Source organism: Notothenia rossii (assembly GCF_949606895.1).
Source record: "Notothenia rossii genome assembly, chromosome: 5".
Classification (NCBI taxonomy): Eukaryota; Metazoa; Chordata; class Actinopteri; order Perciformes; family Nototheniidae; genus Notothenia; species Notothenia rossii.
This window is the reverse complement of record NC_136903.1, coordinates 23431164-23454041: the sequence shown is the minus strand read 5'-3', so window position 1 is coordinate 23454041 and position 22878 is coordinate 23431164. Positions and strand designations below refer to the sequence as shown.

At 44.9% G+C, this 22878-nt stretch overlaps 1 protein-coding gene and 1 long non-coding RNA gene across 3 annotated transcripts; one reads left to right on the top strand and one right to left on the bottom strand.

Annotated features, from left to right (window-relative positions):
• The first annotated feature begins 5643 nt into the window (after nucleotides 1-5643).
• LOC307039254 lies at nucleotides 5644-21078 on the top strand. 2 transcript variants are annotated; one of them, XR_013808187.1, is made up of 3 exons: nucleotides 5644-5945; nucleotides 13271-19338; nucleotides 19483-21078. It is a non-coding gene; the product is annotated as an uncharacterized lncRNA (long non-coding RNA). The 2 variants fall into 2 exon arrangements; XR_013808188.1 differs by lacking the exon at nucleotides 5644-5945 and adding an exon at nucleotides 6299-7045.
• Nucleotides 17258-18925, bottom strand: LOC307039253 (general transcription factor II-I repeat domain-containing protein 2A-like; the record flags this gene model as incomplete). The annotated part of the gene is made up of 2 exons (XM_079681132.1): nucleotides 17258-17562; nucleotides 17732-18925. The coding sequence occupies one exon, from the start codon at nucleotides 18923-18925 to the stop codon at nucleotides 17738-17740; it is 1188 nt and encodes a 395-aa protein (XP_079537258.1). The 3' UTR covers nucleotides 17258-17562; nucleotides 17732-17737.
• Nucleotides 21079-22878: the final 1800 nt, after the last annotated feature.

The following is a 22878-nucleotide window of genomic DNA, read 5'->3' as shown; positions in this document are numbered from 1 at the left end:
GGGTTTTCTCTGGAAGTTTTTCCTTGTACGATGTGAGGGTCTAAGGACAGAGGGTGTCGTATTGTCATACTGATATTCTGTACAAACTGTGAAGTCCACTGAGACAAATGTAACATTTGTGATATTGGGCTATATAAATAAACATTGATTGATTGATTGATTGATTGACAAGCATTTACCACATGGCAGTACAATGTAGCAGCTATATAAAGTGCAAGATAAGATAAAAGCGTTACATAAAGTGCAAGAGGAGATACCCCTGTGTTAAAGTGCATTTATTTAGCGGTGATTACACGTCTGTTTGTTGCTCAACCATTCTTTAACTTGACCTTTAAAACTATTGAGAGTGGGACAATCCCGTATCTCAGTTGGGGGGGCTATTCCACAATGAGCTGCCTTTAATGGAGAGGACATTTTGTCCAAAGGTGGTCCGTCTGTGGTGGACTTCACAGTCTCCTCTGGTTTCTGACCTAGTGCTGCGTCCAGTGTGTTTTCTGTGGATGATTTTACACATCAGCAGAAACAGAGAGAGATGGCAGGAAGGGGGGAGACAGTCTCCCCCACCTTTACAGACACTGTGTTTTAGAGAGAACCCCTCCCCCTTGTGTCAGCAAACAGCTTGCGCGGTAATACCATCGCCCAGATGGTCCGCTTTTAGTTTCCCAGACGGTGTTTGTCAGGACTCTTTTCACTTCTGGCGGCGGGGGGATATTTCCTTCTTCTTCCTCCACATTGATGGGTAACGGTGAAAACTCTTCTTTGATCTCGCTTTTTGTTTGCGTTTCTTTGCTTTTTGTTGCACATATCTTGTATACCGCTGGTTCCACAGTGTTTTCTTGATGCACTACTTCTTCCGATACAATGGTTGCGTGGAGATCTCTGGAAGACACCAGAGTTAACACAGCCCAATCTGTTGAGGTCAACGTCGCTTTAACACTGTGGGGTCCATACGTTTCTCCATTCTTCAGATTGTAGAAATGCAGTTCATTCGCCATATAGTTGAATATGTATCCCCAAACATGTTCATTTTCCAGAAGCCATTTCTGTTCAAGATCTTCGACCGGAGGTGTTTGAACAGATACTGCATCCGTTTCTTGATTGCCGCTCCGGACGGATGGCGGTAAGTTTTCACAGGCGTCTCGCTGATTAAACCCATATCGAGGCGTCTCTTGGCCATTTTTTCTTTTTGGAAAAATGACTTGATGATTGGAAATGACTGGCTTTTTATCTGCACGGGGTTCTTTTTTTTTTATCTCACTCCACCCCCTCGGTCTTCTGACATCACATAATTGGGGCGGATCCTTCTGTCACTTTTATGCATACTAATGTGATGGAATCGGCATTTTGTTTTATTAGACTTGGGGGCGGGCCCACCTGTCACTTTTTATGCATACTAATGTGATTGAAACATTTTTTATTATACACCATAAGGCGCAACAGTGGGGGCTTTTCACACCTGTGAATACACATCACCCCCCTCCTATCGACGGATCTCACACCTACTTGGGATATCACACCTACTTGAGATCTCACACCTCGATCAAAGGGGAGGCGGGACTTAGCTCATTAGCATAAGTAGGGAGAGGTGTGACCTGTCACAGCACCTGTCACTTTGTATGCATCCTAATGTGATTGAAGCGGGATGAATATTACTACTATCATGTACTTTCAAATATGCTCATCCTTTAAAACCTATATATATTTTGATATTTCCTTTCCTTTCCAAATTAAAAAACAATTAATGATTGAATACCTCAGGTAATCCTCGTAGAACACAAAGCTCTTCCTGGTTGTGTCTCAGAGCTGACGGACTACAGCTGCAGGATAAAACATACTGGGTTAGGCTCCTCAGCCGGGTAACGATCTAGGTCTAGGAGATAGGGCCGTATTCAGAGAAACATCAGATGGTGAGGGTAGAGGTGCTGCGATGACGATCATACACAGACTAGAACTACTGAAACATAGATCTACTGCAAGCTCCTTTTCTTACTCTGCTCATTGAGATTTTCCTTTATAGCATTCACTAACCTCATACTGGACACACACCAAGCACAAGCTGATATGCTAATTTTTACTCTGTTTACCCAACATTATTGCAATTAATAGGACATTTATTTTCTGTTTCCTCTTCTCTTCATCAACTGGATGAGTCTAATGACCCCCACAAAGGTGACCAGCATTGTTGAACAGCGGGAGAGAGAAAAGAATGTGGAGGATGATGAATAATAGCCCAGCTGGTCGCATTAGCAGCAATTAGCCCTTCTGAAGTCCCACAATTATGCAGGAAAAAGCTGACACTTACAATGCCGCAATGGAACCGCTGAATCAATACATAATTGTTATAATTATCATCCTGGTGTCATTTCTGGAAACGTCTGACACTTGCAGAAAAGAAGATGGAATTGGATAAACACAGAGGGATGGGTGCTGAGAGATATCACCTCTTCAAGTGTAACATTTCCAACAAAAGGGGACCTCGATACCTCGTGTAGAGGTTAAGCCAACGCTTTAAGCCTCTGAGGATCCGCTATAAGATAAGATAAGATAAGATAAGACTTTATTTATCCCGAAGGAAATTGTTGTGCCAGAGTAACAAAATACAATAAACACAATAAACACAGCAGCAAAAAGAGCAATTAAACATCCACAGACAACATGAAACGTAGAAACATAGAAAGTCACACAATCAATGCAATTATTATTAGCAGTATTTAGTAGTTATAGTGCAAAAATTAAAACGTAGTGGCAGTTACGTAATTGCACGTTATCATAGTATTATTAATAATACTAATAATAATAATAATATGATATAATATTGCACATAGTTATATATATATAGCAGCGAGTGTATTGCAGTGGTGTTGGCGTAATTGACGCACACAAAGTTTGCCAGGTGAATACAAGTCTGATACAAGGTTTCCAGTTAAATACAGTCCATTTATTTCCTTTTCACTGGTTTCCATTTAAGTTTCTTAATTTTCTCATTCACCATACACAATATTACCGTTCACACACAATACCTTTTGTTTTGTCCTCGTCAGGACATTGTTGTTCCTTCGTTGGTTTTGTTTCCCCCTGCTGGCAGTAGTTGAAATGTGTAAACATATGTACCATGTGACCTAGTGAGGAAGCTACCAACACAGACCCAATTCCAAACCACCCCCTACCTAATTAGAAGGTCTTAAAAATGATCGGATTTGAAAGGTACTTCTGTGTTGCGATAGCGTCTAAATGTGTTTTTGGGGAAATGTCCGGGCTGCAAAGTAACCAGTACGGTAATAGCCTTTCAGTTCCCCCCAACAATTTGTATTGAATTAAATCAATATGGAACCAGTAATCACAACTTTGTTTTCCCCGGCCCCTTATTGGAGAACACCCAGCTAGTAGGGGTGAGCGATACCACAAAATCTGGATTCGATCCGATACCAAGTATTTCAGGGCCAGTATTGCCACTACCGATATCGATACCGATACTTTTTAAAATGAAAAGCGTCTTATGTACTTTCATATAGGGGGGAGCTGCATGACATGATTTTTTTGCTGAAATCATCATAAATAGACTAAATCTGAATTAATTTTCATGAATACAGACAGGACAGTTTTTATAGACAAATAAACGTTTTACTTTTGCAAATTTAAAGTGCAAACCTGAAAAATACCAATATAAAGTGGCCAGAGTAGCGGACTGTCTTCTTGCACACATCACAGTTCGCTAAGTTTTAATTGCCAGTTTTGAAATTGCTCCACACAACGCTGCTCTTTCTCTCAGCCATCATGCGCGTGTGTGTGTTGCACTCGCGAGTCGCTGGCTGCTGCTGTCCTGCCCTGCTGGCTGCTGTCAGTCAGCTTGATAATCGGCGTTCAGGCAGGGAGCGCGCTGCGCGTGCGCGAGCCTCGAGGAGAGGAGGGCAGCAGTGGAGAGAGAAGAAAAGAGCATATACTTGTGTTCGTCTGCACATAGCTTTTTGAAGAAATTGACGAGTGGAGGAGACGGGAAAAAAAGTATAAAAGTATCGATCCTATTGGCTGTAGTATCGATATTTTGAAACGTAACATGATATCGGAAGTATCGATATTTTGGGATCGATCCGCCCACCCCTACCAGCTAGTAACCTAGCAACCAAGCTTGAACTTGCGGCAGTCAGAAACTGATTTATCTTCGAATCTACTTACAAATTAATATGGGGAAGTGTCAGTTCAACCGTATTTGGTTGGAAAACATCTAATTTAATGCTTGGTTGAAACCAGTGGAGGGGAACGTGTTTGAAGCCCGCCGCACCATTTGCAAAAGAAATAAGCGTTTGTTTTGCTATTGCAGCGTTAGCTAGTGGAGCGTTAGCTAGTGCAGCAGCTCCCGCAACAACACCGGGGAACCTCCAGGCGACGTTTGGGTCTACGTCAACCCTAAAAGCGGAGGTGCTGTAGACGCTAAATACCGTAGCTAAACACCAATCATACAACAGCAACGATGAAATAGTGTAGCCAATTTAATTTAAGGGATAATTTCTCAAAATGTTCCCCGTGTGGTTTATTCACCATTACAATATCCCCACCTAAAATAATTTCCACCAGCCGCCACTGCCTACACCCTACCCCTACACACTACTCCTCCGTTTGCACGTTCGTGCGGAGGGTCCGCCACATTAAGTGCTGTTTCAAACCAACGAGTGTGGAGGGGGAGTGGGTTATCAAGCCCTCCAACAGCGAGTCTGCATCACACCTGACTTCACCTGCTACACTACCTGACCGGACCCAAAGCTTTGTTGTGTCCGTCATGAAACACGCTATTTATAAATATTTTACCCATGTTTAGTCTAGAAAACTGTAAAAGTGCTGTATATTACAGTGACTGTTGCAAAAACTAAGCAGATTTTACAACAAAATTAGGTAACACTTTATATTAAGGTACATATTAACCATCAACTAGTTTTTAATTAACATGCATATTAGCAGTATATTGGCTATTAGTCATTATAAAACACTTATTAATGCCGTATTCTGCATGACCATATTCTATAAGTAATAAGCCATTAGTTGAGAGTTTTTCCTCAATAACCCTCTAATTAGTGCTTATTTATTGCATGTAAGGAAGTTGTTGTACATGAGTTTTGGTCTTGCGCTGCTCAATATGGGCCTAATAAGGCAGTAGTACCACAAGAATAGTAATTCTATCATAATAACACTTAACAAATATGATCTATTCTTAGGTAACAAGACATCAAACTATAGGTGTTAATTGTGTCTAAATAATTCAAAATTAGGTATTTATATCTAAGAATATGTTTTGGGGTATTGACAGTTCAGCTACCAATAGCAAGGTGATATTGACCTGTATGTTTCATATTTGCACATTTATATATTTGGAAAATGTGTACTGAAGGTTAGACAGGAAACCGGGTACAGGAAGTAGGAGAAAGTTAACTGAATAGCATGACAGTAGACATCCATGAGTAGACTGCTAATTTTCCCTTTGCAACCTGAAGAGTAAAGGGTCAAGTCCGTCAGAAAGCAATGACTGTAATGAATGTGAACTATCAGAATGAACACTGCTGAATGAATGTGAACTATCAGACTTTCTATAGAATGGCGCAAAAAAGGATTTTTGATTTTTTTCCCAACAAACAACCCAATAAAAACAGTGGACCACCAGCTACTCCTCAGCCCACCACCTCTACAACTCCTTCCACTTGTGAGCACCGGAGTCAGGAACTGGGAGAAGCACGAGCGACCGAGAAAATGTGGAGCTTTTCGAGGCTGTGGATTTGATCACCGCTGAGCTGAAAAGAAGATTTGATCGAGATGGCATGAAGATAGCAGCTCTCAGAGAGAACGTGCTCATCGAGGCAGCTACCCAGCTAGACCTTTTTGGTTCTAAAAACATTCTGAGAATGTTAACGTTTTTAGCTGCACGTTTTATTTTGGTTCCCAGAATGTTCTTCTGAAAGGTAGGATAACGTTCTCTTAAAAACTTTCTTAAAATGTTTTGTGATGACGTTCTTCAAATGTTTTTGATAACATTGTTCGAACATTATGCCCTACTGTAAATTAGCTTAGATGGCCCTGTGGGCCATCTAAGCTAATTTACAGATGGCCCTGAGCCCAATAGAGATTGCCCTGAAAAATGCGCGCGGACGAAATGACGCACGAAGGGTTTGGGGGGCCTCCCCCTCGAACATTTGGATTTTTGCAGGTCTTAGATGCTGTCCGGTGCATTCTCTAGACTGAATTATAAGATGAACCACCACAATATTACAATTTCAATGGTATTCTTCATTTCACTTGTTTGTGTTTGCTCGCTTGCATGCCCTGCATAGCTATAATAAATACTTAAGTTGTTTGTCAAGACACTTTCCATCTGATGAAGGCAAATGCCTTCCCAGATGTAAAAAAGTAGAAAACATTACATGCAGCTATAACTGCCAAAACAAACATTATTTACGCTATTATGGCCCCTGTTAAAAATGTTTGTAATGTTATCTTCTGTAAGTTGGTCGAAGGAATGCCTCCTCATCCAGAAGCTGACCGAGCAGACCCGAGCAGCCGAGTGCATCCGCGAAGCACACACAATGGCGACGTCAGAGTTCCCGTTAGCAAGCAAATCTAAATCTCTTCGGTCAAAATGTCCGGTCAAAATAATTTCCCTTTAGCGCAATACCGCTTCAGTTGCGCCACTTATGTGACAGACAAGAAGAGTATGTGACAGACAAGAGTAGTCCATTCTAATGTGTAACACTTAATGGGGAGAAAGAGATGTGCTGTGTGGGTTGATTGTGCGTTGATCTGTTGGTAATGCCTCGGGGTTCCGGTAGGCATGTAAACAAATGCATAATGCTGCGCTATACTTTGTGGCCTCACCCGGTTGCATAGCGACACTTATTGTTTAGGTCACGGTGTCTTTTAATAAGCAGGTAGTCATATCATTAGCTAGAACTAGCTGGATCTGATCGATATGGACATAAACGCGAGTGAAGTCTAATCTGACGGGAGAGAGAGATCAGCTGCTGCTGACGAGTCGACACGCAGCTCTGCATGATCACATGCAGCGGTGAGCGGACAAAACACACACTTCAGGTTAGAATATCACACGTAGCTATTTTAATCACCTCTCAAACTACCTAAACTAGTTATAGATATGTTTAGTTTTACTGTCGGGTCACTCATTACTGGATCCGCGAGCTGCATGATACTGGTATAATAGATTGCCCGATCGGGCAACCAGCAGGTGAGGCTTCATGGCCCGAGCTAAATACTAGATGGCCCCGGGCCATCGGGCAGCCCTTAATGTCGAGCCCTGCATAATGATGACAGATTATAACAGTGAATAAAATGGTGTTTGGCGATTAGGCCCAGGTTTTGTAGGATATCATTCGGGAAGGGAAAGAACCGTTTCCGATGAACCCCCTGGGTCTAGACACTGGTGGTGGTGATAAGTGGTTAGGTCCGGTTGGAAGGGAGAAGGTTAAGCTTGGCCCTGAGTTGGAAGCAGGAGGCCAAGGGGTGGAGGAGGGTTGCGCGTTGACACCTGGAAGACAGCTGATGGAAAAGGGGAGAGCATATATAAAGGGATTAACAGGTGCGATAATTAGGCTTGTGGATGGAGGGAAGTGATAGGTTAGCTTGAGGAGTGGCGCTCCCTATCAATTAGTGAAGGGAGCGAGTATTGCCATGACGTGCAATACGAAGTGATAGGTCTTCCTGCCTGAACTTGCGCTGAGCTTCATTTCAATCAGGAGAGACGTGATGTATGGAATACATGTTTATTATCGGGTCACATTATATAAATGAAACATAATGATGACAGATTATAACAGTGAATAAAATGGTGTTTGGCGATTAGGCCCAGGTTTTGTAGGATATCATTCGGGAAGGGAAAGAGCCGTTTCCGATGAACCCCCAAAAGAAGTGAAAGTATGGAGTACTGAACGTGATGAAATCTTACCTTGTGGTATGCAGTGGAGATATATGGATGAAATGAGAGGTTAGTGCATGTGGGGATTTTAGACATACTAATGCCTCCTAGGCATCTTTCCTGGACGTACAGGGCTTCCCGGACATACAGGGCGTCCTGGACATACAGGGCATCCCGGACATACGGGGCCCTGGACGTACAGGGCGTCCTGGACATTCAGGGCTTCCCGGGCGTACGGGGCATCCTGGACATACAGGGCTTCCCGGACGTACAGGGCATCCCGGACATACGGGGCATCCCGGACATACGGGGCATCCCGGACGTACAGAGCGTCCTGGACATACGGGGCAACCTGACTTAGCAGGGACACATTTAATACGGACCCGAAGGTTACAACCTGGACGTACAGGGTTAGACATGTCAAGATAAGCATGAGCCGCGGGGCGAATATACATGCTGACATGCTAAAGAACCACCACCAGTTATGTGCATACGGACCAATTTAAGGTTGGAGAGACCTTTGGATAGCCAGCACGGCACTGAGGTCCGGACGAATGTAGGATGAGAAAGCGGAGGAGGGCCACCGTCCGAGTTGTTGCAGGGATGAGGATGAGACGCCTTGATTAGCAGCGGAAGTAGCTGCACCTATTCTAAATGAATGCCCCGTGTATAGGAGGGGTGATAACCCGGATTTCATGAGAACTTGCTTTAAATAGTGGTTGAACTGTCGTTGAGTCAAGGGAAAATTCCCTGAGATAAGAAATAATGGAGAGAGGGGATTAGAGGTAGGTCTAAGCTGTAGGAATTTGATTATGGATTTATAAGTGCAGAACTGGGAGTCGTTACGGGCGGCGATGACGGAGCAGGCGCTGCCGCATTTGGAGTGCTTAAGATGTAAGCTAAAATGGCTGGCGTGAAAGGATATGTCAGACAAGCAGACGTCTCTATTGGAATCGAACGTTAGAGAAGCTGTGGTAAATTCACCTGGTCTGAGGAAAGCATAAAAAGCTAGGAGAAATAAAGCATCAAGTAGTGCATCAATATAAGGGGAGAATAACCCACTTCTAAGTTTGGAGAGCATAAGGCGTAAAGTGGAGAGTGTAATAGGACGTCTCCGGTCTAAGGCAGGGGGAAATGTTTTAATAAGACCTTTGAGAATGAGTTTGACTGACTGGTTTGCGAACAGGCTGGGAAAGCCGGGATCGAAACAGCGAATGTTAAACTGAACTCCTGCTAAGAGGCCCCGGATGTATTGGGGTTTGAGGTGGCGATCAGTGGCGCAGTAGCACATGAAGGCGCACACGGTGGAGATGAGAACAGGTTTAAGTGTAATGCCTACGGAAAAGCAAAATAAAGCGAACGTTCTCTAAGCGAAATCATATGTTTTAAGGGTGGAAACGGCTAAGCCCTTCCTCATGAAAAACCTGGCGGATTCTATGTGCCTTGCTAGGGGGCTTCTATTTAGAAGAGAGAGAGAACATGCAGGGGAGGAATCCTGACGGGTTGAGTGCTGGCTTCTGGGCACAGGTTCCGGAATTTCTGGAAGTGGAAACGAGAGAGGGAATCAGCCACTGAGTTGAGGTGGCCGGGAACGTGACGAGCGGAGATGAGAAAGTTGTGGGTGATGGAAGACCACGTGATACTTCTCATGAACGGCATGATGTCACGGCACGGGGAGCGCGCTTTATTAATAATTCCGACCACTGATGGTGGTTGTCACAGAGTACTGAGATCCGCTGCCGGGGCCAGAGGTGACCCCACACGTGGCAGGCAACAGCGATCGGAAAGATCTCATGCAGAGCGGAGGAAGAGGCATGGCTGGGGAATGCCGGAGGCCATGAGCCTGCGAACCACTCTCCCTGAAAGAAACCCCCAAAGCCCACGGATGGGGCAGCGTCCATGAAGAATCTCATGGAGTCGGAGGAGTACACAAGGTCGTCGTAGAAGAAGGTGACGCCATTCCAGTGTGCGAGCAGGAGGGACCAGAACCGCAGGTCAGAGCGGCAGCCTTCATCTAAGAAGACGTGGTCATGGAGGTTTTCTACAGACGACGCTGTATCCAGGAGCCGGGAAATAAAAGAGCACCCCTGAGGGATAATACGCATGGCGAAGTTGAGGTGCCCGAGCAGGGAGAGCAGCTGCTGCTTGGTGATAACTTGTTGCTCACAGAAGGACTTTGTAATGTCGTGAATGCGCTGCAGTTTGTCCGTGGGGAGAGACGCTTCCATGTCTACGGAGTCGAGCGTAATGCCCAAAAACTCCAGGCGTGTGGTGGGACCTAGCGTTTTCTCTCCTGAGAGGGGAACACCTAACTCCTGAAAGCATAGTTTGAGTTTTGCTAGAGAGGCGCCTGAGTTGTCCCGAGGGGGATCTATGAGAAGGAAATCATCCAATAGATGCAGGACGGAGGGGATTCTGACGATGTTCAGGAGGATCCAGCAGAGGGCTTCGGAAAAAGAATTAAAGATGCAAGGGCTACTTCTGCACCCGAAGGTTAAACGGACAGCGAAGTAGAATTTGGACTCCCATCTGATACCGAACATATGCCACTGAGATGGGTGAATGGGAATTATTTTGAACGCGTTAGTAATGTCTGCTTTGGAGAGCCACGCTCCTTGCCCTGCGAATTTGATGAGCTTGATGGCATTATCAACTGAAGCGTAATGAAGAGAAAAATACTCTGGGGGAATAAGGCTATTGATGCTGCAAAACGGGCCAGCGCGAGGAGCGGACAGATCGAAGATGAGCCTTTTCTTCTCAGAGTATTTGCGTGTAGCGACCCCTATTGGGCTTGTCCGGAACACTGGGAACGGAGAGGAATGGAAAGGACCGATTAAATATCCTTTGTTGAGCTCTTTTTGAATGAGCTGAGAGACTATGGTGGGTTCTTTGGTGGCTGACTGCAGGTTTTTTGCCACTAAAGTCACTGAGGGGGGGGAAAGGACCCCTACCCTGAACCCTTGAGAGAGCCCTGACAAAAGATAATCAACAAACACGGGATTTGGGTGAGTCGAAAGCGCAGCTGCTAAATGTGTGGTGTTAATGGAAGTTGAGGGGTGATGTTTTAAGAGGTTTTTGCACCACGTTGATTCTGGCGCGGGAAGGGGGGCCGGCACCTTGGGCAAACTGAACTCGGGTGAGCATCCCTGCAGGTAATAATAATAATAATGAATAATAATGCATTTATTTTATAAGGCGCCTTTCAAGGCACTCAAGGTCGCCGTACAACAAGGTTAAAAACAATTTTTACAAACATAGTTAAAAGCAAAACACAGTTTAAAAACATAACTACTAAAAACATACAGCTTGCAGCACAGGTCAGCCATACGCTTGCCTGAACAGGTGGGTTTTGAGGTGAGTTTGGAAAGTGGTGATAGTGTCCATGTTTCTAATATCAGGGGGGAGGGAGTTCCAGAGGTGAGGGGCAGAGCGGCTGAAGGCTCTTGACCCCATGGTGGAGAGACGGGCTGGGAAAACTTTGAGAGTGATGGAGGAGGCAGACCTAAGAGACCGGGTGGGAATGTTGACATGGACAAGGTCAGACAGGTATGGGGGGGCGAGGTTATGAATGGCTTTGAAAGTATGAAAGAGGATCTTGTAGTCAATGCGGTGTTTAATGGGAAGCCAGTGGAGTTGGTGTAGTACAGGGGTGATGTGACTGATGACAGGGGTTCTGGTGATGATACGGGCAGCAGCGTTTTGGACCAGTTGGAGTTTGTGTAGGTGTTTGTGGGGGAGACCATAGAGAAGGGAATTGCAATAGTCCAAGCGGGAGGTGACGAGAGAGTGGACCAGGATAGCGGCACTGTGGGGAGTGAGTGAGGGGCGGAGGCGGTTGATGTTTCTGAGATGAAAATAGGCAGACCGGATGGTGTTGTTGATATGGGTGTGGAAGGAGAGGGTGCTGTCGAGGACGACACCCAGACTCTTGACCTGAGGGGAGGGGGAAACCGGGGAGTTGTCGATGGTGAGAGTAAAACTGGGTTGCTTGGTGAGTGTGAGTTTTGAACCAATGAGGACTACCTCAGTTTTATCACTGTTGAGTTTTAGGAAATTTGAGGTGAACCAGGATTTGATTTCCTGTAAACAGGTACAGAGGGAGGGGGGTGGGAAGGTGGAAGAGGGTTTGGAGGAGACGTATAGCTGGGTGTCGTCCGCATAGCAGTGGAAATTGATGTTATGTTTACGGAAAATCTGTCCAAGGGGGAGGAGGTAGATGATGAAGAGGATGGGGCCAAGGACAGAGCCCTGGGGGACACCGGAGGAGATGAGGGAGGGATGGGATGTGAATGATTTTAACTGAATGAACTGAGTACGGCCGGAGAGATATGAGTGAAACCAGTCTAGGGGTGTGTCAGATAAGCCAATGGATGTAAGTCGGTCAAGGAGGGTGGAGTGGGAAATGGTGTCAAAGGCTGCACTTAAATCAAGGAGGATGAGGATGGATAATTGTCCAGAGTCAGCTGCTATCAGGAGGTCGTTTGTGATTTTAATGAGGGCTGTTTCTGTACTGTGACGGGGGCGAAAACCGGACTGGAACTGTTCATAAAGGTTATTGTTGGTGAGGTGTGTCTGAATCTGTGATGCCACTGCTTTTTCTAGTATTTTAGCGAGAAAAGGTAGGTTGGAGATGGGGCGGAGGTTGTTGAAGATGTTGGGATCTAGACCAGGTTTCTTTAATAACGGTGTGACAGCTGCAGTTTTGAGGGCTGAGGGGACAGAACCAGAGGTGAGGGAGGAGTGAATAATGGCAGTTATCAGGGGCAGCAGTGAGGGGAGGGAGGCTATAACCAGGGAGGATGGGAGGGGGTCAAGTTGGCAGGTGGATGGCTTGGAATTCCGGATGATTTTGGATAAATCCGCAGCAGAGGGGAGTTCGAAGCAGGAGAGAGGTAGAGAGAGGGGGGGGTGGGGGACAAAAGGAGGTGGACAACTGGACGTGTGAGGGGTCAGTTGCTGGTGAATGGTGTCTATTTTTGTGTTAAAAAATGACATCAGGGAGTTGCAGTGGTCAGTGGAGTAAAAGTGTGGGGGGAGGGAATCAGGGGGGCGGAGTGATTTGTTGACCACTGAGTGCAGGGCCCTGGTGTTTCCAGCACCAGCAGTAATTTTTGCTGTAAAATATTGGGATTTGGCTGAGGAGAGGGTATCTTTGTATATGAGGATGTGGGTATGGTACATTTGTTTGTGTATGGTGAGTCCGGTTTTGCTGAAAAGCCTCTTCAGCTGACGACCTTCGGCTTTCAATGCAAATATGAAGAAAAGTACAATGAGGGTAGGAACACACGTTCTCATTAAAAGAAACGCAAATCTTATTATCCCCTTGTTTGATCACCTGACGGTTTGGTTTATTGTTCCCAGAATACTGCGTGGGGAAAACGCTAGACCCGGAGAGAGGCACTGAAGGGCAGAGCGGAGAGGTGTGGCCCTGCGCTCCGCAACTGATGCACGAGACGACTTGTTGCCCGCCGGTAGCCATAACGAGCAGCTCGGTATCCAGCATGGACCAGGCGGATGTTACAATGAGCTAAGTGCAGCGCTGCTTTGCTAGAGAAGCTTTTATGGTATTGGTAAAACACGGATTTTGCGTATTTGATGTGAAGATTGCCGATCATGGCCAGATAAGCATCTAACTCCACTCTCCTTTCAGGGTAAACTGCGCAGAGGGCATCGCTAAAGATGCTAAAAGCTACCAGAAATTGCCCTATAGAAAGGTCTTTGAGGAGCCGGGGGTCTGCAGATTTAAATACCGCAGTAATGCTTCCTCCCGAGGCGATGGCTTTGTCGCACTCCGGGGACGGCAGAATAAGGCTGACTAAATTAATGTCTTTCCCGTCGAGGATCTTAGCTCTGAGCCGTGAGGAGTTAGCGGCCCGGGGAATGTAGGGCCTACCTGAGGGAGGAGCCGGGAGGGCGGAAGCCAGAGAGTGAGAAGGAACTACCGTGCCTAATGCAAAATCCTGACCCGGCGGGGCCGCCGCAGAGGTTGAAGCTCCGGCCTGGCCTCTCTCCATGGACTGGAGGCGAGCGTCGATTAGGAGCATAGAACTTGCCAGAGATTGCAGTGTGTTGACTGGGCTGCCATCGAAGAGAGGCTGAGTGCCGGAGCTCCCGGGCTGAGCGGCGCTGGGCTGGGCGGCGCTGGGCTGCTGAGCGCCGCTGGAGCGAGCCTGAGGAGTGGAGGATTTCTTGGCCGAGCTAGCTCCTGAAGGACTTGCTTTTTTAGACCTTTTGCCCCCGCGGCCGCGAGAGCGCCCTCGCCCTCTTCCGGGGGGGCTGGCTGGGGCTGCTGGCCTGGGCTGGGAGAGAGAGAGACACACAGTAGAAACAAACACATACAAACACTAACAGGGGTTTCAGGGACGGGCAGTGACAGTCGGTCCGTTCTTCTATATGTCTGTCGGTCACAAATCTAAAGGGTGCAATAACAATTTTTATCCAATATGCATAAACAGCGGACACTGTTTATACGCAGTCCTCACAAACCACACACGGGTTTGTGAGGGCTTATCTAACAGTTAGAACCTACATACGAGACACAACCTTTATAGTCAGAAAAAAGTGTGATTATTTTCTGATATTATGAATACTGTGGGCCTACATACCTTGTGTGATTATAAGTGCATGTGAGTGAATATTGACATGCACATTCGTTTTTATACGTCCTATTCATTGTCTCAATGCGCTCATACATCTTAAGAAAGTTATCACCAAAAATGTTAAGAATGTTTTTAGAGAAAGTTATCCTACCTTTCAGAACAACATTCTGGGAACCAAAATAAACCGTCTCGCTGAAAACGTTTTAAGAACAGTAGGGCATAATGTTCTAACAATGTTATCAAAAACATCTTAAGAAGGTTATCAAAAACAACTTAAGAAGGTTATCACCAAACGTTTCAAGAATGTTTTTAAAGAACGTTATCCTAGCTTTCAGAAGAACATTCTGGGAACCAAAATAAAACGTCATATAATAATAATACGTTGAAATAACGTCATATAATCCAGGTCGGTTAAATTACATCCTTGCTTCCCTCACTTGCGTCGCTTCCCTGCGTCTAGTCCCTCCAACCAGGGAAGCATGAGGGACGCAAGAGGCACTTTCACACTGCAGTTCTTTTCCCACAAAGGTTCATGAGAACTTAGTAAAGATCGCGTTCACACCGGAATAAGTCCCTGGGGATGGATTAGGCAAATGAAGCCGCTGACATCACTTCTTCTTCTTCTGCTTTGGGTTTACTGGCAGGCCGCAAACAACTTCACGCCGTATACTGCCACCCGAAGTCCCCTGCCGGAAGTCCCCGGAGTTGGGGACTGGCTTCAGTAGAAGCTGCTGGGACTCCCAGCAGCTTCTACTGAAGCCTTCCGAGTAAATCGCCAGAATGCCGATACCTCCTCATCTCCACCGCTCCCATGTTTTATTTTGTGTTGCCATAAGTTAGTCTCTCTGCGTTTCTGCGCTGGGCTAATGCTAATAATGCTAATGCTAGGATAATAAAATGACGGCTTCACAAAACTTTTTTGAGTTTTACGGGGCGTGGTTTGCTATCCGCCCAGCCAATCAAAAATAGAAACCTTTTTCTCCCACGAAAGTCCCTGCTCTCTAGCAGGGACGGAAAAGGGGGTAAAAAGGTTCTCATTAACTCATTTTAGTTCCGGCTCTTTTTGGTGTGAACGCGACATTTCGGAACTATATAACTAAAGTGGGAAAAGTACTGCGGTGTGAACGCGGCTAAGGAAACCACGAGAAGCAGGGAAATGAGTTTTAAGAGCTATGGGATGTCCTTTACTCCGGAGCGTCACGTGAAGCGACGTCTGTTTGTGATGACGCCGCACAGCTGACAGCAGCCAGCTCTGTCCCCGTTGTTTTCACAAACACCCCTGCCACACATTTACTGACACAAACATTTGTATCATCTGTTGTAGACCCCAATAAATAAAAATAAGAACTCATTCTCAAAAAAGATAAACGCCATTCTTAAAATAATATAAACTAACAATAGTTTGATTAATATTGATTAGAGTGCACAATAGAAATAAAGTAATTGAGAAAAAAAAAGAGATATATTATCTATCAAAACCCAGTTAGATTAACATTCATTGGATTGCACACTTTGTTTGTTTGTGTGGATATGTAGCACATTAACATTTTAATAGCACTTAATGACTGACTGAATGGAAATGACAATAAATGAAAATGTAAAACGGAAAAAGCGATCATGAAAATGTTTCCAATAAATGAATAAAATGATTTTTGACCACTTTGTTGTTCAGATATATCACATTTGTAACTAAATGATACATGAATTGAAACAAAACAAAGTATAAACTGAGGAGTGACTCTCGTGAGTTTCATGTATTTTCTTCACTCCGCTGGGAAACGGCTCTCATGTCAAGAAGCATCAGATCAGTGCATGCGCTGCTTCGTCCAATCAGTGAGCGATACACAGTAAGGGGGCGGGGCGAGTATCTGAGGATTTCATCGGAGGATGGTCTGGTGGTTCCTCGGTTATCTCCATTAACTCCATTATGGCTCCTCGCTCCTCGATCCTCGATCCTCGGTCCTCCGGCAGAAATAAGGCCCATTCCCAAACCGCCCCCTACACCCTACCCCTACACCCTACCCCTCCGTTTGCGCGTTCACGCGGAGGGTCCGCCATATTGAGGGCTGTTCCAGACCAACGAGTGTGGAGCGGTGTTGAGGGGGAGTGGGCTCTCAAGCCCTCAAACAGCGAGTCTGCAGCGGTGCTGACTTGAGACCGGTCTCTACCTGACCGGAGTCACGCTGTGTGTGTCCGTCAGGAAACACGCTGTTTACAAGTAGTTCCAGCAAACATTCACTGATAAACTGCGATGTTAACAACCTCATGATAACTGTTAGAAATTTAAAATCAATGTTTTGATGGTATAATGTAGCTTAAACATACCGTCAGTTTAAACGCTCTTTTATACTGAAAAACCAGAAATTCTTGTGCACAAGCAGTTAAGCTTTTATTCTGAAAATCCTTCATCTACGGTTAGCATTTAGCATGTGGCTAATATACGATTTCCTAAAGAGGTGAATTGAGTAGCGAAATGACATGGAGTGGTGCAAACCGAAACCTACTGATTTAACACTACAACTATAGATGTCGAGATACTACCATGCTGAATATTAAATGAAAGTAAAATTTATTTGAATACATTGTTTACAGACGAGAGTAGCATGTGACAACATCCGGAAACCAAACCAGCCGTGAAGTATTTTCTGTATGTTTTAGAGCAAGGGTTCTCAAAGTTTTGATGAGTGAGGGCCAATTTAGGTACCCAATATTGGATTGAGGGCCGCCCAAGAAAAAACGGAACACAAAATTCCAAAACAAATCTTTTCTTTATTGCACACACACACACACACACACACACACACACACACACACACACACACACACACACACACACACACACACACACACACACACACACACACACACACACACACACACACACACACACACACACACACACACACACACACACACACACACACACACACACACACACACACACACACAGAGAGTATTGCGCTGGAGTTAGTGATATGCTGTGGATTTCCTGTCTTATCAGCAGGGCCCTGTTTCAGAACCAATTCCAGCTACTCAAGCACCACAGGATAGTCTCTGCAAGACAAATACAGAGAGACAGAGAGGGGGGAGGGAGAGAAAGAGACTTTTAAAATAGAAGCTTACCAAAGACCACAATAACACAGTATTCATCATCATCATTGTTATTATTATTGTTGTTGTATTTGTAACACAAATCGGCTATTATTGCCTGTCATCAACATACCTTTTCCTACTTTGAATGGGATTTATGGTGCTGTCGTCTGTTGGCTACTATTCCTTTGATGTCCGGTTCCATCTCCGTTGTTGCTATACGAAGGACAGCATGTAGATGGGCATCCGTCAGCCTGGATCTCAGCTGGGATTTGTTGATGGCCATGGTGGAGAAGGTTTTCTCACAAATATATGTGCTTCCGAACAGAGAGGCCATTCTGATGGCATGTTGGCGAAGTGCAGGGTACGTAGATGGGGAAAGTCCTTTGTAGAACTCGATGACATTCTTGTCTCGATATGCTGCTCTGGCCTCAGAGCTCTCCTGCAGGTCGATGAGCTCGAACTGCATTTCTGCAGGCTCTTCTTCGGGTGCACATGTGAAGGGATCTTGGAATAGGTTGAATGACTTCTCGTGATCACTGAAGTCCGAGAAGCGGTGGTGGAATTCCTCTTGGAGTTTTTCCATGAGGTTGTGGTTCTTGTCTGAACACAGGTGATGTAAAACGTCACATTCACCTGCGAGCACCTTGCAGGCGGGGAAATGGGTTAGATCCCCCTCTCTGAGCTGTCCCTGCACTAGTTGAAGTTTTCGCTGGAAAGCTTTGACGCTTTCAAACAATGTGGAAATGAGCTTCCCATGGCCCTGCAGCTTCACATTGAGATCGCTGAGAAAGGTGTTCAGGTCAACAAGGAACGCTAGGTCACAAAGCCATTCAGTGTCACTTAACTGTGGCAGATCTTGTCCTTTTGATTGCATGAACTCAGCGATTTCTTTCCTCAAATTAAAAAAACGCTTCAGTGTGGCACCTCTGCTCAGCCACCTGACAGCAGTGAAGTATATGACGTCACCAAATTCAGCCTCTGATTGCACCAAAAAAGTTTTGAATTGACGGTGATTCAGACCTCTGGACTTTATGAAATTCACTGTCTTGACAACAATGTCCATGACATGTTTCATTTCAAGCGTATGAGCAGCAAGGGCTTCTTGGTGAATTATGCAGTGATATTTGATTAGGTTCTCACCTCCGTTATTGGCCACTTTGTCGCTGAGCAAAGAGACAGCGCCCGCCTTTCTCCCGACCATGGCTGGCGCTCCATCTGTTGTGACACCGACCATGGATGTCAGCTCCACATTGTATGCATCGAGACTACGACACACAGCATCACAAATGTCGATTCCCCTTGTTCTGTCTTTGATACTCTCCATGCTTAGCAGTTCCTCGCCTATTTCAAAGTCCTCCGTGACCGTTCGAATGAAAATCAGCAGTTGTGCAGTATCAGAAATGTCTGTACTCTCATCCAGTGCTATAGAAAAGGACCCATTGCCTAGGCCTTCCACACGTAGTCCCAATTGCTCTTTGAGATTATTGGCCAGATCTTCGATTCGTCGTGTCACTGTGTCATTCGATAAACTTATGTCACGGAACTTTGACTTTTGTTCAGGGCATACAATGTCAGCCACTTTCAAAATGCAGTCTCGCACGAATTCTCCATCACTGAACGGCTTGCTCCGCCTGGCAATTTCGTGAGCTACCACATAGCTAGCCTGTGTTACAGCTTCACCGGATTTTGCAAGATTTGTGAAAACTGACTGCTGGGCAGTTAAACCTCTTTGAAGTTGTTCAAGTTTAGTTCTGTGCTCCTTGCCCATGAACTTGTCATACATTTTATGATTGGTATCATAATGGCGTTTTATGTTATACTCCTTGAGCATTGCATTCACCTGCTTGCAGATGAGGCATATCACTTTATCCGACCCCTGAGGTAAAACGAAGTAAGCGTTGCTCCATTTCTCCTGGAACTTCCTTTTCTCCTCACTGACAAAACGTTTTTTACGCGACGGCCCTGGCTCCTCCATCTCGCTTACACAACGAAAACTTCCAACAAATTTTGTTTCCGCTGTTCACGTGAACACTTTGCCGCCTTTGGGACGTGCATCCAATCAGGGAGTGAGTTTGGGGATGCTCGCGCTGGGGGTATTCAGTGGAAATAACAGTGTGCCTGAGTGTGGACGTTGGGAGAGACAGCTTGTTGTTTTATTATGGTATAACCGGACTTTTGTGTGCGTTCATATACTTAACCACACACGCAAACACACACACTCTTTCTCTGCCGTTACATAGCAGACACTACTTTATATGTCAAGTTGTCTCCGATGCCACCACAACTTCCTGTTAAACACGTTATCTCGCCTTCAAAATAAAAGCATGCAAACGGAACTGGAAGTTAACCTAAATTAAATCCAAAATACACATAAAACTACAACGAAGGCAACAAAAACAATGCAACATCTCCTTCAGTCTCAGAGGACACAAAGTTGGGTTATCTACAGACAGTGACTAGCTAAAATCGCTAGCTAACTCCCGTTTCTGATAACTTACAACAGATTTTCCGCTTAACTGCAACTCGCGAGATTTGCGAGATTTGCGAGATTCAGGTTACCAAATAAGGAGTGAGAGTGACGCGTAGAGGAACCGGAAGCTGCGCTAGCCTCCGGTGGCTACCATAATGCTATCATTTAGTTTCTCCGATTTTTGCACAAAAATGGATTGATGGACCATCAATAAATAAGCCATGCCTGCTTCATGTATGGAAGAGGACCAGCGCCTCAAGAAAGCAATCATATCATCAGGTGTGGTCTCTAACATTTATAAATTATTATCTAGGGCTGCCCCGAATACCTATTCTCCTGTCCAACTGTCCTTGGAGCATACCTTGAATATCTCTCTGTCTGCTTTGCAATGGAACTCCATTTGGCAGTCAGCTATGTTCTCTTCTAAATGTGTAAGATTCAGGATCATACAGTTCAAAATGCTCAATAGAGCTTACATCACCCCTGTTACAAAATCCAAGATGGACAATAAACACAGAGATTGATGCTGGCATGAATGTGGCAACCGAGGTACATTGTTGCACCTACTCTGGGAATGCCCAGCGGTAAAAAAACTCAGAAGTAATATCCTTATTGTCTGAATCTTTAAAAGTTAATTTCCCTACATGTCCCATTGCATGTTTACTGGGTCTCAAGCCAGATGGCAATCCTGCAAGGACTACCGATCGGCTCTGGACATTGGCCTGTTTAGCCACAAAAAGACTCATCCTATTAAACTGGAAGGAACGCAAACCAGCCTGCTTTACTAGGGACTCATGGCTGAGGGAGTATCTGGACCTACTGAACATGGAGCGTGCAGCTTCTCTGCTGGGGGATTTTGAGGGGAGACAGGAGGATTGCGGTTCACTGTCCGCAGCTCTCCTATCTAACCCTGTCAATATGGCATCTCCTGTGTAATGTATAATGTATTGTGTATGTAATGTCCTGTGTATGTCACAATCAGCTGTCTTAGGAAGTCATCCTTGCATCCACCCCCCTCCCCCGTTACGTTTTGTTTAGTTGTTTGTTGTTACATGTTTTGATGTACGGTTTGTTATCTGGAGCAATGTCTGTTAAAAAAAATAAAAAATAAAAAAATAAAATAAAATAAAATAATAATAATTTTACTGTACTTGGGGTTTAACAGGTTAACTATCGCGGGCCGCCAGAAACATTTCCGAGGGCCGCCATTGTCCCGCGGGCCGCACTTTGAGAACCCCTTTTTTAGAGTATTGATTACAGCGTTTAGAATGTGTTACATGAAAAGTGATGAAAGAGAATATGAGGAGAAAAGGCGTGTTAAGCATATGTTGAAGGTGAAAAGTACCAATCCTCTGTTTAAATGCAACAACGGACATTAGAGGCGAGGCGAGCCGGCTGGCGGGGAGGAGCCAGCAGAGGATATATAAGGGCACCGAACGGGGGATGGGCCTTCTCTTCTTGCTCAGGAGAGCCAGATCCCAGCTGTTTTCTGCCGGAACAATATTCTGTCTGTAACACTACCGCGCCTTTTTTAATTAAAGTATCCCATTTGAATCTTTTCAGAGACTCCATTTAGTCTCATTTTAAAGCTTCTCTCCTGGACGCGAGAATAAAGAACATATTTAACATAACCTCATATGTTTTAACTTAGGATCATACCTGTGTTTAGTCTAGAAAAAGGTAAATTGTGTTTATAAGTTGTGTATATTTATAGACTGTTGCAAAAACTAAGAAGTTTATAAACATCAGGTTTAAAACTAAAAGAGCTTTACAAAAAAGTAACACAATGAAATATGTTTGGAGTTTTATTTGAGTTATTAATTTACATTTTTTGTCTAAGAGATGCTGATTTGAAACCGTTGTTACATACAGTTACGGCATTTCCTGTTTCTGCCGGAGAGAGGGGAGTCCGTCCCAAAGCTTGCTGCTGTATTTACTCCCTCCATCTGACAGGAGGGAGCCTCGTTGAGCTGCGAGTGTGGCTACAGACAGAGTTCACTCCGTCACGGAGGGGTAGGGTCGAGGGAGTGGTTTGGGATTGGGCAAAGAGCCATGGGACGGTACTCAAGATGGCGCAGACAAATCAACTTCCGGTGAGACAGAGGACCGAGGACAGAGGAAATGAAAATAGTCGACCTGAGAGCCTGAGACTGATGTCAAGCTTTTATTCTGAAAATCCTTCATCTCCGGTTAGCATTTAGCGTGTGGCTAATATTGCTTTTCCTATAGAGGTGAATTTAGAAGTGAAATGACACGGAGTGTTGCACACCGAAACCTACTGATTTTACCAACCTGATCTGACCAGAATGCGTGACACCACGACTCCTTAACACCGCATTGCGTGGTGGAGTCACGCATTCTGCTACATTTACGTGTCGGCACCACGCAAAAAACCCCAATGTAAACTGAATGAGGCTCTTTTGTCGTGGTGCACACACGCATTTCTACAACGTCCCACAGTGAGCTTTTATTCTATAAAACGTTTTTTAAATCTACTTTATAGCTTGTAGTAACTCACGGGAGGCTTCTTTTATTTTATTTGTATTCATAATAATTTGTATTTTTCGTCAGAATGTAAAAATTACATTAGTTACGAATTGTTGTTCTCAAAACACAGTGCATTGTGTGTAATAGAACTGTGATTTTTATTAAATTAGTTAGTTTTTAAGGAAGGCCAGAGCTTCAGCTGTGTCAAATAGATTGTTCCCTTTATTTAACGTTATTTAAAAGATAATGATCATGTCCCCTTTATTGTATTACGAGCGTACATTCCCATTGGATAACGGAGAATTTTACAGCCAGTAGTA